This window comes from Electrona antarctica (genome assembly GCF_951216825.1).
Source record: "Electrona antarctica genome assembly, chromosome: 13".
Taxonomy (NCBI): domain Eukaryota; kingdom Metazoa; phylum Chordata; class Actinopteri; order Myctophiformes; family Myctophidae; genus Electrona; species Electrona antarctica.
The window spans coordinates 8,148,124-8,167,410 of NC_136794.1; the positions used below are offsets into that span (position 1 = coordinate 8,148,124).

General features: G+C 44.1%; 1 protein-coding gene across 1 annotated transcript in view; it reads left to right on the forward strand.

The window, feature by feature from the left end:
• LOC306935623 (guanine nucleotide exchange factor DBS-like) overlaps window positions 1-19,287 on the forward strand; it is a 56,700-nt gene that overhangs the window by 28,949 nt on the left and 8,464 nt on the right. The window contains exons 5-23 of the mRNA XM_079518723.1: window positions 2,003-2,122; window positions 2,660-2,776; window positions 3,624-3,773; window positions 4,789-4,913; window positions 6,399-6,513; window positions 6,681-6,800; window positions 7,420-7,611; window positions 10,991-11,182; window positions 11,861-12,020; window positions 12,148-12,215; window positions 13,305-13,390; window positions 13,920-13,986; window positions 14,692-14,807; window positions 15,041-15,110; window positions 15,496-15,588; window positions 15,738-15,830; window positions 16,088-16,213; window positions 18,275-18,496; window positions 18,968-19,060. Of these exons, the coding sequence (XP_079374849.1) occupies window positions 2,003-2,122; window positions 2,660-2,776; window positions 3,624-3,773; window positions 4,789-4,913; window positions 6,399-6,513; window positions 6,681-6,800; window positions 7,420-7,611; window positions 10,991-11,182; window positions 11,861-12,020; window positions 12,148-12,215; window positions 13,305-13,390; window positions 13,920-13,986; window positions 14,692-14,807; window positions 15,041-15,110; window positions 15,496-15,588; window positions 15,738-15,830; window positions 16,088-16,213; window positions 18,275-18,496; window positions 18,968-19,060 (2,325 nt within the window). The remainder of the gene's footprint in view (window positions 1-2,002; window positions 2,123-2,659; window positions 2,777-3,623; window positions 3,774-4,788; window positions 4,914-6,398; window positions 6,514-6,680; window positions 6,801-7,419; window positions 7,612-10,990; window positions 11,183-11,860; window positions 12,021-12,147; window positions 12,216-13,304; window positions 13,391-13,919; window positions 13,987-14,691; window positions 14,808-15,040; window positions 15,111-15,495; window positions 15,589-15,737; window positions 15,831-16,087; window positions 16,214-18,274; window positions 18,497-18,967; window positions 19,061-19,287) is intronic.

A 19,287-nucleotide genomic window follows, 5' to 3' on the forward strand; every position in this document is an offset into this window, starting at 1 on the left:
CCACCCTCCCCATGTCTCTCTCTCTCTCTCTCTCTCTCTCTCTCCCTCCAATTTTTGTCCAAACAAGACAGACATGCCCCTCCTCCCCCCCACCCCCTCTCCCAAGTGGCGTTGTGCTTTCAGCACCAACGCAGCGATGGACAGCTCCCTGACGGATCTCACATTACCATTGAAGGCCAAAATGAGCTTCCACACATGTGTTTGTGGCGTATTATAATACCGGACCTGCACGCTTTTCAACACTCGCACTGCGCGCCAGAGACAATAACAGGCTGCTGCCGGGAGAGAGACCGTGGGGGGGGGGATGTGTTGTGTTGTGTTGAGAGATGGATTGTTTGATACAGAGAGAGCCATGAGAGATGAATATCACCACCCATGATCCCATGGGGGACACACGGGAGGCTCACTCGCTCATTTCAAATTGAATCAGGCTTTATTAATCCCACAAGGGGGACGTTACTAGGCTGACAGACATGGTTAATGGGGGGGGGGGGGGGGGGGGGGGGGTTATTCAGTCAACCCTGGAAGAGGCTGCTGGCCTGTTTGGGGGGGATTCGGGCCGCAGGTTGCTAAGTGAACGTTAATGAAAGCTGGCACGTGTTGAGCTGCCGCCATCTAGTTCAAATGAGGACGAATTAAGTCCAAATCTCCAGCAAGAGTCAAGTATATTTCATGATGGTTTGATGTTTATATTTGTTTCCTACTACAGTAGGTGTAGTTGGCGTGCATGCGTGCATGCGTGCGTGCGTGCGTGTGCATGTATGTGCGCTTTAACAAAGGCTACCGTTGCCGTGCATGTTTGGGTTTCCGCCTGCTGCTAGATTGCTGACAGACAGGCCATGCAGAAGTGCAGTTTATAGACCCGTCTTTAATTAAAACCCTATACTGTTTTCACTCATGCAGCCCCTAGAGAGATATACAAGCCCTGTGCTCCATTTATCAGGCAGCTTCTGTGTGCCGGCCTGCGTGTTTTCTTAGTAATAGGTGTGTAAAGAATAAATGGGCTGTGACCACTAATGACTAAACCACCAGTCTAAACCTTGTGGTTGAATAGTTAAGAGGTTAGACTTTTAAAGCCGTGCGTTTCAGGCGTTCTGACGTCTGTTTTGACGTCGTCGCTCATTCTGTCTGTTCAGCGAGAAGGAACAACTAATTGATTTATTAAATCCATTAAGAGTCCCCATCTCAAGTGGTTGTTTGTTAGCGGGGTATTCCCGTTCTATCTTCCCAGGCCAGCATTCCCATGGCTCTACGGGGGGGAAGAGGGCCATGCAGTCTCGTCTCAAAGCACCGCTTTGTCATTTTGCTAATTAAACCACAGCTGCGTTAACAACCGGCAGTCCATCTGGAAACCAGCCGCTTGCAGGTTGTCTGTCAGTTATAAAGATTTAGGTGGGATTGTATTGTTTATGTTTGAATTGTTGAGAGGTAAAATGGCACATTCTTTACCAAGATGAACATTCACTCGAAATGTTCATAGTGTGCGTGCGTGCGTGCATTCGTGCGTGCGTGCGTGACAGGGGAGTGTGTGTATGTCTGTGGGGGTCATTCTAACTGAAGAGACAGAATATTATCAGAGGCGGAATGGACAGAATATCTCCTTCTGATCTGAGTTGTGGTTGTAGACTTTGGTCAGAATAGGGTGTTCCATCTCCGTCCTGTCTGTGTCTCATCGATGTGTCAGGATGTGAGACGTGGTTTATACAGTGTTCCATCTCCTGTGTCTCAGGATGTGAGACGTGGTTTATACAGTGTTCCATCTCCTGTGTCTCAGGATGTGAGACGTGGTTTATACAGTGTTCCATCTCCTGTGTCTCAGGATGTGAGACGTGGTTTATACAGTGTTCCATCTCCTGTGTCTCAGGATGTGAGACGTGGTTTATACAGTGTTCCATCTCCTGTGTCTCAGGATGTGAGACGTGTTTACAGTGTTCCATCTCCTGTGTCTCAGGATGTGAGACGTGTTTACAGTGTTCCATCTCCGTCCATGTGTGTGTCTCAGGGCTCCTTCCCAGGGAACCTCCAGCTGGTCCTGGTACTGAGGCCCACCACACTCCTGCAGCGCGCGCTCTCCGACATCCTGTTCAAGTTCAACAAGGATGAGTTCAAGATGAAGGTGCCGGTATGTAATCTAATCAGCCTGCCTGAGAGTGGACAAATATGACCGAATGGGACCCGTCCGCTTGGTTGTATTTGTCCAGTCTATACGAATGTAGACACGAACACTCAGGATTTTTTGCTGTGCACACATGCTATTACATTATAGGAATGGCTAATGTGCCTATATGCACACACGCTGACTGTGCAATGTTACTGTGTGTACATAGTTACTTATGCATATTAAGAGTCACTGAAAACTGGAGTGAAATTCCATTCATGATTGCAATACTGTACTGTACTGTACTGTACTGTAACTTGAGCAGTTGGTTACGATAAAGGCACATTTATAGAACGGATCAACTCCAGTTTAGAGACAACCTTTGCCAAAATGTGTTTTTGAATCAAACTGTTGAAGTGTTTCATTATGTTTTGGAACCAATCTAGCTATTGTTGGTATAAAAATAATTCCCCAAAAATACTATGCTGAATATTTCAATGCTTGATTGAATTTGACGTATCATAGTGTGTGCGTGTTTGTGTCTGTGTGTGAATTCCGTAGGTGATCATGCTAAGCTCTGTGACTGAGCTCCACTCCTACATCGACCGCAGCCAGCTGACCCAGGAGCTGGGAGGAACGCAGGAGTACTGCCACGAGAAGTGGATCTATCACCGCACGGTGAGTGCAGTGCACGAAAGCTACTGGTTTTCACACCGCCACACTTTCAAAGTGTATCCAAAAACAGCGTTGTCTACTTTTGTACACTGTTGTACGACAAACTAGAGCAGGGCTGGGCAACTTTGACGATGGAGAGGGCCACTATATTTCCACACTCACTCCCTAGGGCCATATATTACTGTCGTAGCAAAAATAGCCGATCTACAAGCTCAAAACGCGTCGCAGCGCGACGCGTTTTGAGCTTGTAGATCGGCTATTTTTGCTATATTCGAATTGAAATCTTGCATTATTTTTTCCTATTTCCTGAAAATTAACATTTTTATGTAATTTCAAATGCCTTTAATTATACGTGTGTTGAAGCATTGAGCTACTAATTTAGACTGAAGTAATTAAAGCGGGTCATGTTTGCATGTTGTGGAATTGTAAACAGCTGAAACCAATATTATATCAGTATTCTGACATTAACCTGAGGGCCACATTAAGTGAAGGTGGGGGCCGCATGTGGCCCCCGGGCCGCCAGTTGCCCACCCCTGAACTAGAGCATTCATTTATTTAGGAAGAAAAGAAAAAACGTTGAAACATAGAGATACAAGGTTTCTGTCTGACAGTAACGATATGCTAATAATCAGAACCCTTCTGTCTTTTTCCGTGTGTGTGTGTGTGTGTGTGTGTGTGTGTGTGTGTGTGTGTGTGTGTGTGTGTGTGTGTGTGTGTGTGTGTGTGTGTGTGTGTGTGTGTGTGTGTGTGTGTGTGTGTGTGTGTGTGTGTGTGTGTGTGTGTGTGTGTGTGTGTGTGTGTGTGTGTGTGTGTGTGTGTGTGCGTGCGTGCGTGTGCGTGCGTGACACAGGCCATTGAGGGATTTGCGTTGCTGGTGAAAAGAACGGCTCAGTCTCTGCAGTCGTTTGGGACGGAGCTCGCTGAAACTGAACTGCCCAACGACACGCAGGCCACAACTATCCTTCTGGAAGTACACACCAACAAGAAGGACAGGATGAAGGTATAACACTAACACTAGTCAGTCCAACGCACAATATGCGAGAGCATGGCGTTGCTGTCGGGAGGAAACCTCATAACTCCATTTTTGAGGTTTTTTGGCATAAATCAGTGCTATTGAACACCCTTTACGTCTGTGTGTTGTTTCGAAAATATTGAACCAATGAAAAGTAGTAAAAAGTGTTTTGGACAAAACCTCTTAACTCCATTGGACCCTCAAAATGTCTGCTGAAACAACTAGCTCCACCACCTCTCCCCCTCTCGTGGAAGTAATTGACAATATCTAAAGTTACAACGCCAAATTTGATGAGGCTGTATTGCTTTGTTTTAAAAAATATAACGTTTTCTTAATTTCCTGAAAATGTTATATTGTTCATTTCCTGAAAAATGAACATTTTGGAGTTATGAGGTTTCCTCCTGACAGCAGAGATGAGCAGGTTCATGGACACACACATTATCTCTCTCTTTCTGTGGTGCATTTGGATGACATACTACTGTAGACCACAGTGGTTTTCAACCCTTTTCATATCAGGGCCCATTATTTATTCAGCATTTGAGACACAGACCACCATTAGATTATATTTCAGACCCCAACAAATAATATTTTTGTTGTCGTTGGATATGGTTTTGTCCGATTCCATGCTGTATTGATGTTGGTACCATAGGAGAGATAACAGCCAAAATGTTGATCAATTCAAAATAACAATTATTCTACATTCTCTAATTGTGTAGTCTTCTTGTAAATTAAGTAATGCAGATGTTTAACAATAATGAATATCTTGAGAGCATAAAATGAAACCAAATTATTTGGTTTCATTTTTACGCTTTCATTTCATTTTACACTTCATTTTGAAAGATCTAATAAGGGTCTAATTTGGTTACCAACTCTATAATTTAGCTGGAACCCCCTCAAGGACCCCTGGTGAAACTGATTGAACCACTGATTGAACCACTGATTGAACCACTGATTGAAAACATCTGCTGTAGACCCGTCCATCTCTCTCCCTCTGCGTCTGTAGGAGGACCTGTTGGTGGCTCTGAGTCAAGGCAGCAGAATACTGGAGGGCATCAACGAGCCTGTGAAGAGAGACCCTGACCACAACATGAACCAGGACGAAATGGAGAACCTTGCGACTGTGCAAAGGTTAGACAACCCTTGGGATCTAGAACACTAGCAGCAGGAGGGGCGTATTCCAGGACTACACACTAGCCAGACTTTAGGATAGTCGATGCTTTCAAAAGTTACAAAATCACGAAGCTTCAACACTGATGTGGTCCAAAATCATATCTAAAAAACTACTGGACGGCCTGGGCCGTGGCTCAGCGGTCCAGGCACCCTGGCCGGTAGCCCGAGCCTGGCAGTGTGCCGCGGGCTCGACTCCCGATCCCGACGGCCTTTACTGCACTCCCCCATCTCTCTCCCCCATTTTCCTGTCAGCCTACTGTCTGTCCCTCTATAAAAATAAAACAAAAGAAACTACCGGACATGATTGCCATTTTCTGCCATTTTCTGTGCCGTCATGAATGCTCATTATATGAGGCGATCTAAAATCCCCCTATGGGGATTACAATGCAAATAAAAAGTACATGAACCCGTGGACTTAGCGCCCTCTACCGATATTGACGTCGGACTTCGATGCTCTATAGTCTATAGTCACCTCCACCACAGTAAAATATCTCCAAATGGGCAGATTGCCATGAATTACCGTGAAGGTGATAACTTGCTGCGTGCGTTCATTCTCCATGGAAAAAAAAACCATGCACCCTGGGTCCCTGGTGTGGTTTAAGTCTTTAGAAAAATAATCTCTGTACCAGCTGTACCATGGCATGGATTCAGTTAGAGATTGTTTTACCACTGCAATAGAAAAACACATCCAGCAGGGATTGTGAGTTATTGTTGATGGTAAGTGATTTCGAGCGGTTGTCTCTTCTCTTCCCAATCAAGATGCTCCTAACCAGAGCTTGATTGGTGTTTGGTACGTGTGAATGAGGCCTTAAGGTCATAGCTACTTTTTCTGGCAACACTGAGTGCACTTGATTTGAGTATACAACAAAGTCATATCATATCACATAACACACATGCAAAAACGGGAATGTACACATTATAGTCCAGTCCACCGTTTTTACATATCTCTGCTGTCGGGAGGAAACCTCATAACTCCAAAAAATTTCAGGCAATGAAAAATATACATTTTTCAGGAAATAAAGAAAACCTTATATTTTTAAAACAAAGCAATACAGCCTCATCAAAGTTGGTGTTGTGACTTTATATAGGCCTATTGTCAATTACTTCCATGAGAGGGGGAGAGGTGGTGGAGTTAGTTGCTTTAGCAGACATTTTGAGGGTCCAATGGAGTTAGGAGGTTTTGTCCAAAGCACTTTTTACTACTTTCCATTGGTTCAATATTTTTGAAACAACACACAGACGTGTGTGTTCAATAGCACTAATTTATACCAAAAAGAAATCTAAAACCTCAAGAATTGAGCTATGAGGTTTCCTCCCGACAGCAACGAATTATCCTTTTGTCGCTTGGCTGCCAATTTTCCCCGTCTCTCTCTATCTCTGTTGATCATTCACATGTGTCTTCTTGTGCTTCCCGTCACATCTCTTTCTCGGCACCTCCTTCAGACTGCTGTCTCAGTTGGACGACACTGAGAGGGCGTTTGATGACTTCTGGTTGAGGCACAAGACCAAGCTGGAACAATGCCTCCAGCTCCGACACTTTGAGAACAACTACAGAGACGTATGTTTGGTCATGGCTATAGATGTTCAGCCTCTTTATCTGTTTTCATCCATGCTGCTGTAAAATCCTCAGTGTTACAAATAACTTAATCCGTAATAAATCAATACTCTGTACATTCGAGGACAGTCCACTTCATTTCTGACAGCTATTTTTCATGCTGTGTGTAGGTGACAGCTCTGCTGGACCAGGTGGCTGAGAAACTTGCAACTTTCTCTGAAGTGGGCATCAGTCCAGCCCATGCTGAACACATCTTACGTGAACTCACCAGCTACGAGGCCAAAGTCTGTGTAAGTGAGAAGTGACTCCCTAGCTACCTCGTATTGGCAGAGTGGAGCCTCGAGTCATATAATATTTATTACAAATGATTCCTTTTGTGTTGCTTTGCCTTTAAACTAAGCTACCCTCTGTAACTTTCCTGTTCTGTGCTGACATTTTAACCACTGAGCTAATAGAGTCTGCCTGCTTGTTCAGGGGAGAAACTCTATTTTGGCAACCAGTACATGTCCAACCAGGCACATGATCTAAATGTCTCAATAGGACAAAATACAACCACACCGATTGTATAAGTAGCATTGTAACAAAACATTTAAATACATCGCACAGCTTTAACCTGCTTGACATAGCATATGAGAGGGGTTTACCGGACTTGTACAATTTTGAGAATCTCGGGTGTCATGTCTCTGAATACTAGTGACATTAATAGTCACAGAAAAATGTATATTAAGGTGACATTCAAATACTTTATGATTATACAGACTGTGTTGTGTCAAACGGAATTTGACCAGGTAGTGTATTTAATTGCACATGATTGATACAAACTCCTTCTTGACTCTAAATGTAACGTCGTATCCCATGCACCCCCTACTCACTCACCCACCCACCCACCTTGGCTCTGTCTCCTTTCAGGAGCTGTTAGACAGATGCTTGGCCTTGGCACAAGAGGGCGACGACCTGATCCAGAACTCCCACTATGCTGAGGACTCCATCAAGCCCAAATGCATCGAGCTCAGAGCAGTCAGTGAGGATCTCAGCAGCAAGCTGAGAGTGAAGAAAGACCTGCTGGTCACGGCCATGGAGCTACACCACAGTTTGGAGAGGGTGAGAAGGATACTACATATACGTTTATATACTTATATGTACACACATGTATAATACACATATATGAATTCAAAGAAATAGAATCATGTGGATCTCAGGATCGACATGGGAACAGTGTGGGTTCCCATCTCAGATTTCATGTGGCCAGCCTGAACTTTCCTCATCAATAATGTCTATGATGTCAGTCTATATATATATGTATATAATTGGTTCCCAACCTTTTGTCTTTTTGAGTGGTGCAACCACTGTATAGACAGCTATGTGTGTGTGTCCCTAGCTGTGTCTGAGCCATAGACTGTAAAAAAAAATAGGTCTGAGCACAAACATAGCGTTATAGCGTTTGTTCACCACCAAGTGTCACTGTTGCACAGCCTAACACAGACACACACACAGGCCAGGATTAGTAGGAGAGTTGACACAGTAGGAGAGTTGACACAGGCTGACATGTTTTCTTTGATCAAATCCAGACCTGGCGAAAGTTCTAAAAGGCCTTTTCCGCATTGGAACTTCTTCCTCACAATCTGGATCTCCACCTATGCATAGTCTCCTTTACTTTCATTGTCAAGTATATGCAGTTTAGAAATTGATTGATTCCCACCCAATATGCAACTCACTCAAGACGGTGCTGAGTCGACAGCACAGCCGCCAGGAGCTGATGTTGGCACAAGCACTCACCTCGGCTAACACCTCATTTGGGTGTGCCTCACTACAGCTTCCTTCTGACTATATGACTATATGACTATATGACTATATGACTATACTACAACTGCCTTGTTTTCAAGTGTGAAGTTAAAACATACTTGAAGTCCCACATTATAACTGATAACAAAGGATAACATTGTAAGTGATAACAAAGGAACCAAAGGAACATGTGTTCCTTGTAAGCCACAGGTGCTCCATGTTCACAATAAGCATTAGCCAATTGATACACTATTGAGTAATTCTGTCGCTTGTATTTCTTTGCTGGAAAAAAATAATGTCCATCTTCTCTGGAACTCACGTCTTTGGTGACGGTGGCTAGATGGTTTAGTATTACCACATCATGGTAGAGTTTGTCCTCAGGTCAGGGGTTGTGGCAAGACTCAATACAATTCCACACATCATTGCAAATATGACCCGCTTTAATTACTTTAGTCTACTAGCTTCATAGAAAAAGACTAGTAATACGATTTTATTATATTTGTTTTCATGTACAATGTATTTGCACTTAAGTTCATAAAGTTAACATAAGTATAACTAAATGCATTTGAAATTAAATAAAAATTATACTTTTCTGGATTCCAATTCAATTTAGCAAAACTAAATTCAGGATTTCAATTCAAACATAGCAAAAATAGCAGTGCGACGTGTTTTGAGCTTGTAGATCTGCTACTTTTTCTACGACAGTATATATGCAATGTGGCCCTCTGGAGGGAGTGTGGAACTATAGTGTCCCTCTGGAGTGAGTGTGGAACTATAGTGGCCCTAGTCTGGAGTGAGTGTGGAACTATAGTGTCCCTCTGGAGTGAGTGTGGAACTATAGTGGCCCTAGTCTGGAGTGAGTGTGGAACTATAGTGTCCCTCTGGAGTGAGTGTGGAACTATAGTGTCCCTCTGGAGTGAGTGTGGAACTATAGTGGCCCTAGTCTGGAGTGAGTGTGGAACTATAGTGTCCCTCTGGAGTGAGTGTGGAACTATAGTGGCCCTAGTCTGGAGTGAGTGTGGAACTATAGTGTCCCTCTGGAGTGACTGTGGAACTATAGTGTCCCTCTGGAGTGAGTGTGGAACTATAGTGGCCCTCTGGAGTGAGTGTGGAACTATAGTGGCCCTCTGGAGTGAGTGTGGAACTATAGTGTCCCTCTGGAGTGAGTGTGGAACTATAGTGTCCCTCTGGAGTGAGTGTGGAACTATAGTGTCCCTCTGGAGTGAGTGTGGAACTATAGTGGCCCTAGTCTGGAGTGAGTGTGGAACTATAGTGTCCCTCTGGAGTGAGTGTGGAACTATAGTGTCCCTCTGGAGTGAGTGTGGAACTATAGTGGCCCTAGTCTGGAGTGAGTGTGGAACTATAGTGGCCCTAGTCTGGAGTGAGTGTGGAACTATAGTGGCCCTAGTCTGGAGTGAGTGTGGAACTATAGTGTCCCTCTGGAGTGAGTGTGGAACTATAGTGGCCCTCTGGAGTGAGTGTGGAACTATAGTGGCCCTCTGGAGTGAGTGTGGAACTATAGTGGCCCTCTGGAGTGAGTGTGGAACTATAGTGTCCCTCTGGAGTGAGTGTGGAACTATAGTGTCCCTCTGGAGTGAGTGTGGAACTATAGTGTCCCTCTGGAGTGAGTGTGGAACTATAGTGGCCCTAGTCTGGAGTGAGTGTGGAACTATAGTGGCCCTAGTCTGGAGTGAGTGTGGAACTATAGTGTCCCTCTGGAGTGAGTGTGGAACTATAGTGGCCCTAGTCTGGAGTGAGTGTGGAACTATAGTGTCCCTCTGGAGTGAGTGTGGAACTATAGTGGCCCTCTGGAGTGAGTGTGGAACTATAGTGGCCCTCTGGAGTGAGTGTGGAACTATAGTGTCCCTCTGGAGTGAGTGTGGAACTATAGTGTCCCTCTGGAGTGAGTGTGGAACTATAGTGTCCCTCTTGAGTGAGTGTGGAACTATAGTGTCCCTCTGGAGTGAGTGTGGAACTATAGTGTCCCTCTGGAGTGAGTGTGGAACTATAGTGGCCCTAGTCTGGAGTGAGTGTGGACTGTGGAACTATAGTGGCCCTAGTCTGGAGTGAGTGTGGAACTATAGTGGCCCTCTGGAGTGAGTGTGGAACTATAGTGGCCCTCTGGAGTGAGTATGGAACTATAGTGGCCCTCTGGCGTGAGTGTGGAACTATAGTGGCCCTCTGGAGTGAGTGTGGAACTATAGTGGCCCTCTGGAGTGAGTGTGGAACTATAGTGGCCCTCTGGAGTGAGTGTGGAACTATAGTGGCCCTCTGGAGTGAGTATGGAAACTATAGTGGCCCTCTGGAGTGAGTGTGGAACTATAGAGGCCCTCTGGAGTGAGTGTGGAAGTATAGTGGCCCTCTGGAGCGAGTGTGGAACTATAGTGGCCCTCTGGAGTGAGTGTGGAACTATAGTGGCCCTCTGGAGTGAGTGTGGAACTATAGTGGCCCTAGTCTGGAGTGAGTGTGGAACTATAGTGGCCCTCTGGAGTGAGTGTGGAACTATAGTGGCCCTCTGGAGTGAGTGTGGAACTATAGTGGCCCTCTGGAGTGAGTGTAGAACTATTAGTGGCCCTCTGGAGTGAGTGTGGAACTATAGTGAACCCTCTCCATCGTCAAAGTTGCCCAACCCTTTGTCTAATTAATTGTCTCATTCCTTCCTTCCTTCCCCTCCCAACCTGTCTTCTTCTCCTATCAGGCTGCTAAGTGGTGTGACGATGGCATTTTCCTGCTGGCATCTCAGCCAGTGGACAAATGTCAGTCACACGAAGGGGCGGAGTCGGCCCTGCAGGAGTTGGAGCGTTACCTGGACACAGGAGGGCAGAGCCGGCTGACGGACCTCAGTACCATCTGGACGCAGTATGAGGCAGTGCTCAACCAGGAGTTCAGGGTGAGTGCCCCCCCCCCCCCCCCCCCCCCCCCCCCAACACATGGGTCATTCAAACTCAAACATCAGCCTGTCGAATTGATGTCTCAAGCAAGCCTGGATTAAATTAATTATTAGTTCCAAGCTATATTATGCCCAGCTAATATTGATAGTATTTTGTAGTCTGCGTTCTGAACTGACAATGTTGAATTTCCAGTTACTTCCTTTTTCAGAAATTCAAGGTTTCATGACAAAGTTTTTCTTTTAGGTTTTATGACCTCAATTACACCCACACAACCTGAACTTTGAACATTCAGTGGATTTTCTGTGGTCTGGGGTTTTCTCTGTGTGTTCTGAAGCCCTCTGAGCTGCAATGAAAAACTCCTCACAAAATTCCTCAACAGTGACATCTGCTGGCAAATGCTTATGTCATATATGGGATTATCTGGACTGTTACATCACAGTCCACAGGGAAATCAGAGCGCTTGTTTGAGCCAGAAAACCCCAGACCACAGAAAATCTACTGTATGTTAAAAGTTCAGGTTTTTTGGGTGCAATTGAGCTCAGAAAAAAAGAAAAGAAGAATTACAAAAACTTTTTTTTATATCACGATCCCTTAAAAAGCAAATGTCAGTAACTTAATTAATAGTAATAAAAGCACCTATTTCACGCTCTCTCTCTCTCTGCTTTGCCTTGTATCAGGACCAAGTGGAGAAGGTGTACCAGAAGCAGGTGTCCATGCAGGAGATGTTTGACAAGAGGAGGGTCAGCTTGAAGAAACTAGCAGCCAAACAGACCAGGCCGGTGCAGCCGGTGGCACCGCGGCCCGAGGCGTTCATCAAGTCCCCTCTCACCTCCCCTGGTCAGTCATCTCATCATCAGATCAAATACATCTCATACTGCACTGTGTGGTGCTTCTGTGCATTCCGTGTGTGCTTCTATATTGCCCTGTCCCCTCATCATCACTTCTCTCCATCCCGCTGTCGCAGCGCACAGAGTTCAGCAGGAGAAAAGCGGCTCAGAGGAGGACTCCTTGAACGGTGACACCTGCAAGAAGGTGAGTAGAGAGTAGCTATAGCTAGAGAGACTCTAGCTATAGACTCCTTGCTGTTTTTTTGAGTGGTGTAAACCACTCCTACAACTGGCTTTGTTAGTTTACGTGTCTGTCCGTACCTGTGTCTGTCCGTACCAAAAAAAATCACACCCGTGTGAACTGAGTGGTGTAAGGTTTTATATAGCATGATCAGCTGTGGTCTGACGTAATGTCTGACGTAATGAAATCACACCCGGATGTGATTTCACAACTGGCTTTTTTTGTGCAGAAAAAATGAGCATGGTTGCTACGGTCATCCAGTTCACCCGGGTGTGATTTAATTACGTCAGAAATTATTTTGAACATAGCAACCATGCTCATTGTTTTCTGCACAAAAGCCAGTTGTAGGAGTGGTTTACACCACTCAAAAATGAGCACGGTTTCTATGATTTCATTACGTCAGACATTACGTCAGACCACTGCTGATCAGTCTATATAAGACCTTACACCACTCAGTTCACACGGGTGTGATTTTTTGTTTGTTTTTTAGCCATAGTTTGCCACCATAGTCTGCCGTTGCCGTCTTCCAATTGTTTGCCTCGTGATTCCGCTTCAGGTCACTATGCTGTAATGCTGTGGTTCCCAAAGTGGGGTCCGGGGACCCCCAGGGGTCCTTGAGAGAGTTCCAGGGGGTCCCCAGCTAAATGATAGTTTGGAACAAAATGGACCCTTAATGGGTCTGTAACTCTGAGAGTGTACAAATGGAACCAAATGGACCCTGACGGGTCCATTTGGTTCCATTTGTACACTCTCAGAGTTAAATTAGCATTGATTCTACAATATAAATTGAGGGTCCCAGAGATAGAAATGCCATTAAGTGGGGGTCCGTAGACTAATGCGTGTCAAACTGGGGGGTCGTTGAAATTAAACGGGTTGAGAATCACTGCTAGAGCCGTGGAAATCCTCTCTTATGGGGGTCCCTGGCATATCTTTTCTAATGGGGGTCCGCGGGCTGATTAGTGTCATTTTGGGGGTCCTTGACATGAAAAGGTTTGGGAACCTCTGCTGTAATGTGATGTGATGTAATGTATTTAATGTGATGTGATTTCCCAGGGAGACGGGCAGCTCCTGAACGGAGGCAGCAACAGCCGCCACGCCTCCCTGTCAGAGGAGGAGGAAAACCTGGCAGTCCTCAGAATGTACACACATTGTATTTTATTTATCATGATACTTCCACAATCAAACATCACATGAAAATGAAAAATGTATTTATTTATTTAATTGTTTATTGAGGGTCTCCTATGTCTAGCTTTGAGGGTTTGTGTAAACTTTTGCTACCACCACCTATAACTAGTTTTGAGTGTTTGTGTAAACACAAACATCGAAGACAAAAAGTGAGGACGCAAATTGTGATTGGCCGGAAAGATATGATGTAAGAGTGTCCCTCACTTCACACATGGTGTGATTTTTGAGGGGCGCTAGCTCCGTATTAGTGTAGATTTTCGTCTTACACAAACATCAATACATTCCCATTGACAATGAATGGACAATTTTACGTCATAGATAGTGTCTGAGCAAATAGACATGTTATGTCATGATGATGTACAATAATGATAAGAGCGCCCCTCACTTCACACGGATGTTTTTTTTAATTTATTTATCAATTGCAATTTGTATTTCACTGCGTCTGCTGTGCTCAAACTGAACATTTGCTCTCTTGTCTTGCAGGCATGTTATGAATGAGCTGCTGGAAACGGAGAGAGCATATGTGGAGGAGCTACTCTGTGTACTTCAGGTATAATACAGTATATCATCATATATCACTACATGCCACAAAGCAAGTCTTTCCATCATGCAGTGTTGCATTTTGACAGTACATTTTGATTTTAGTTTTAGTCTCTTGAATAGTTTTCATTTAGTTTTAGTCAGATTGTAGTCACCTGGAATGTTTTAGTGCTATAGTCTAGTTGTAGTCGACTTAATTGCGCAAGATTTTTGTCGATTTTGGCGGGCCTTGATGCCGTCGTACTCGTAATGACTGATTTTATACTTGCTGAAAACAGCCGATCTACAAGCACACAACGCGTCGCAGCGCAACGCATTGTGAGCTTGTAGATCAGCCATTTTCAGCATGCAACCAATTGTAGGAAAACAACTTTCGCACACCTAGAAGTCAGGCGTCTGCACAGGCCAGTTGACATCAATGAAAGGAGTAGAATGCACCCGCACACTGTATATTTGCTCAGTACAAGAGTATTTTTCTTTTTAATGCAACATTTCGGTCCCTCCGGCTCCGGACCTTCTGCATGCAACCAATACAATTACTTTTATTTGTTGACGAAATTGTCAATATATTCTCTTAGTTTTAGTCATCATAGCTTAGTTTTCATTTAGCTTCCATTTATAGTTTCCGTCAGTGAAAACAGGTAGTCGACGTCTCAATGAAGATTTTTCGTCATAGTATTAGTCGACGAATTTAATGTAATTAATTTTGCCTCAGGGATACGCCGCCGAGATGGACAACCCAACGATGGCTCACCTCATCCCGGCTCCCCTGCAGAACAAAAAGGATGTTCTCTTTGGCAACATGCTGGAGATCTACCACTTCCACAAGAGGTGAGCGAGCGCCCTCTGGCGGTCATGGACGATACCTGCAGCAGCAGCCTGTTCTAGTCAAAGCTCTGTACAAATATATATACAGGGTATACTCCGAATTCTACCTTAAATGGCCCTCACCTCCTCCTCGCCCGCGGCAGTACCTGTAACCCCTGACACTGTCTGCCCTCTTCCCTCCTTACTGACTATCTATCTGTCATATATTATATCTGTCACTGTTACTGTTTTTCCAGAACTTTTCTGAGGGAGTTGGAGCAGTACATAGATTGCCCTGAAATGGTTGGAAGGTGTTTTCTGGAGAGGGTGAGTACAGGGTTTTTGATTGATTGATTGATTGATTGATTGATTGAAGTATTTATTACCAGTTTGCAGAATGACAGTACATTTCAAGCACAGCTCAATACAAAAACTGTTAACTGTGAGTGGACGACACCATAAAGCATTTCACTTGTTTACAAGAGGGTCTACCGTTTTCAATTAATCATAACATTTAGAGACATAGTAATGGGACCTATAAAGCCGGAATGTTAAAGCCCTGTTTCACTTCATAGTTCATACTACAATTGTGTCACTTTATATCGTAAATAACGAATCTGTGCAATGCAATTTGTTTGCTTGACATTTTACGTATGAATGCAGTTGTTTAGTTCTGTCTCATCATGCATTATGTATATATTTTTTCCCTCAGATGACAGACTTGCAGATCTATGAGAAGTATTGCCACAACAAGCCTCGCTCTGAGAGTCTGTGGAGACAATGCTCTGACTGTGCCTTCTTCCAGGTACGCCAGCCTGGTCTCAGGTGTTCATTTATCTATGAACATCGGTCCTCAACCACTCATAACTTGGTTACCATCCAGTTATCTTTGTTTATTGCGGTGTGTGTGTGTCCTAAATCCTAATACATTGTCCTTGAATCGCGTCAAACCAGGAGTGTCAGAAGAAGCTGGAACATAAACTCGGCTTGGATTCATATCTACTGAAGCCAGTTCAGAGAATTACCAAATATCAGCTGCTGTTGAAGGTAATATATCATCTGTCTGCCTGCCTGCAGTAGAAGATTAGTGTTAGATTAGTTGAATTACCTTTTTCATAAGCTGTGTGTGTGTGTGTGTGTGTGTGTGTGTGTGTGTGTGTGTGTGTGTGTGTGTGTGTGTGTGTGTGTGTGTGTGTGTGTGTGTGTGTGTGTGTGTGTGTGTGTGTGTGTGTGTGTGTGTGTGTGTGTGTGTGTGTGTGTGTGTGTGTGTGTGTGTGTGTGTGCGCGCGCGCGCGTGACTACAGGAACTGCTTAAGTACAGTAAGGGCTGTGAGGGGACTGGTGACCTGCAGGAGGCGCTGTCCTCCATCCTGGGCATTCTCAAGGCTGTCAATGACTCCATGCATCTCATCGCCATCACAGGATATGAGGTGAGATATCATAATTAAACAGAAGAACAGGTTGTCAGACAGCGTGCAGGTAACTGCAGACAGGACAGAGAGAGACGGAACAGAACAGACATACACTTCGGGTCACCAACATCACATGTCCATCATGGCAAAGACATGGTCTTGTCCGTGACACAGCCATTATAATGTTCTTATATAAGTCTCCAGGTTTTCTCCAGAATTATTTACAGTATTATGACACTTCTATGCTATGGCACATTAGGAGTCCACTAGTACTATAGTGGTTCTCAAATGTTTTATTTGCAAGGACCCCCGTAACTCTGAGAGTGTTCAAATGGAACCAAACGGACCTGCAAGGGGTCCGGCTGGTTCCATTTGAACACTCTCAGAGTTACAGACCTGTTATTCAGGGATATCTATTTATGAGTTTCTGGTAATATTATTGTCCACTCATTTTGTATGTCCGTGGCAAAAACATTATGTTGACAAAAATGTTCACCATGACCCCTGTTCAGAACACACTTCAACACAGACACAAGCAGAACACACATGACAGCAAATGGAAGACAGACATGCAGTATAGAATAGATAGAGGGTGCAAACCATTGGACACGTTATATTTAAAAGACCGACCTAAGTGAATTTGGGTGAGTGGTTAAGGCCTATTCATACTCCAGTTTTAGGTGATAAGGTGACCACCGTAAACTACAACATGACGTCACGCTGCGGTGTTAAGCGACTCACCGCTCACCCAAACACATCTCTCTTGTTTTTGAGTGGTGTGGTGTTTTTGTGTGCAGAAAAAAATGACCATGGTTGCTATGTTCAAAATAATTTCTGACGTAATTAAATCACACCCGGGTGAACTGGATGACCGTAGCAACCATGGTCATTTTCTCTGCACAAAAACAGCCAGTTGTGAAATCACATCCGGGTGTGATTTCATTACGTCAGATCAGAGCTGATCATGCTATATAAAACCTTACACCACTCAGTTCTCACGGGTGTGATTTTTTTTACTAAAATGGAAGTATGAAGAGGCCTCTTACGAGCCCTTGATCTGAACGGTTACATCCACTCCAGTCATGAAGGGAAGACTGAAATTAAATGAATGATGTTGTGTTTTTGTGATAAGTAAAAATGAGAAAAGGCCGCACACACGTAGCCACGATGCTGTATATTTATTGAAAAGAAACCAACGTTTCGACCTTTCGGCCTTCTTCAGGGAGTGTTTTTGTGATAAGCCTACACAAAGGGTGTAAGTGGTGCTTATTATATTGTAGTAGAGTTTGAGACTAACACAGATACTGTATGTGTCACTTGTCAGTGTTAATGCTTCAAGTTCAAACACTGTGGTGTTGCTTGCCGAAATTTCTGAGAGTGACACCGTCATGCGACAAAGCTTAAATTAGGCTTCAGACAGAAGACAAGGCACTGGACGTGACACATGGACACAGAATGGACAAAAGACAGACAGAGACCTCTGACAGAACAAACATAATTATTTACCAGACTCATGAGTTTCATTTCCGACGTACAGGATGTCTTGAGGACTAATTCTGTCACTGGAGATAAACTGATTTTCTTTTGGGATAAATAACAAAATCAGTGGCGTGCACAGACATTTAGAGGGGCAGGTGCTCAAGTGAAAAAAGGGCACCTTGTGCAGCGAGTGGAACCGACCGGTTGCCTTAAGGCTCATACATAGTCTGGATTTTCGGTGGTGGGGTGACCACCGAACTACAACATGACGTCACGAGCCGCGGTGAAGAGCAAACCACCGCCACCGCTACAGCCCTTCTCTCTGTTTTTACTCACCACCGCTCAACGTTATTTCAGCTCCGGTGGTCAGCTCACCACCGAAAATCCAGACTATGAATAGGCCTTAAATAGTGTGAGATTTATAGATTTTGTGGCCTAAATAATATATTAGAAGCTTTTTTTTAATCAAGAATTGATCAATGTCACCATGGCCCACATACTGTATGTATGTACACATACAGTGTACACTGTAAAAAATAAATGTGCCCTTTTTTTCAAAAGGGCACTTTATTCTGTGAGTAACCCTTGCCTTTGTTATAGGGTAATATGGGTGACCTGGGCAGGCTGCTGATGCAGGGCTCATTCAGTGTGTGGACGGAACACAAGAAAGGTCACGCGAAGGTCAAAGACCTGGCCCGTTTCAAGCCCATGCAAAGACACATCTTCCTGCACGAGAAGGCCCTGCTTTTCTGCAAGAGGAGGGAGGAGAACGGCGAAGGCTATGAGAAAGCCCCGTCTTACAGCTTCAAACAATCCCTTAGTGTAAGTCTCTCTGTCTCTCATTAGCAGACAACAGTGCAGCACTATCTCTCTCTCTCTGTTTCTGGCACAACAGCGCCACTTTTGCCCCTACTGCTACTCATAGTCACATAGTCACATAGGTTAACACGGACATTAGTCACATAGGTTAACACGGACATTGCTGTTCCTTGGAGTGGTTGCACCACTCAAACAAAGTTAAAAAAAAAGAATTTGTGCAGCATTTTCACGATTTAAAAAAAATAGCAGACCTACAAGCTCGTAGCGCGCCACTCGGTGGCGCGCTATGAGCTTGTAGATCTGCTATTTTTCAATAGCTAAAGTATAACATAATGCTTAGTTAAAACACCAAAAGGGGTTCCCGTCCAGAATGGGTTAAACCGTGTATAGTGTGAGTCTGTGATAACATTATGCATTTGCAAAATATTAGTTTTTTGAAGATTGACTTTTATTCTATTGTGCTTTTTTTATCAGATGAGCGCTGTTGGTATTACTGAAAATGCAAAGGGTGACAACAAGAAATTTGAAATCTGGTGTAACTCACGGGAGGAGGTGTATATTGTTCAGGTAGGTGACGTTACAAACATAATGTATGATTATGCATGTTGAACACTAATCAACAGAAAGAATGTTCAACCTAGAATAGTAACAATAACAATGACATTGCTCTCTCGGGTAACATGCCAGTATAGTTATTTACTGTAAATAGTTATTTACAGTGTTTGTCAATTTGAGGGGCTATATTCAGGGGCTATATTCAGCTATTAGTGTATATTTTCGTATTACACAAATAT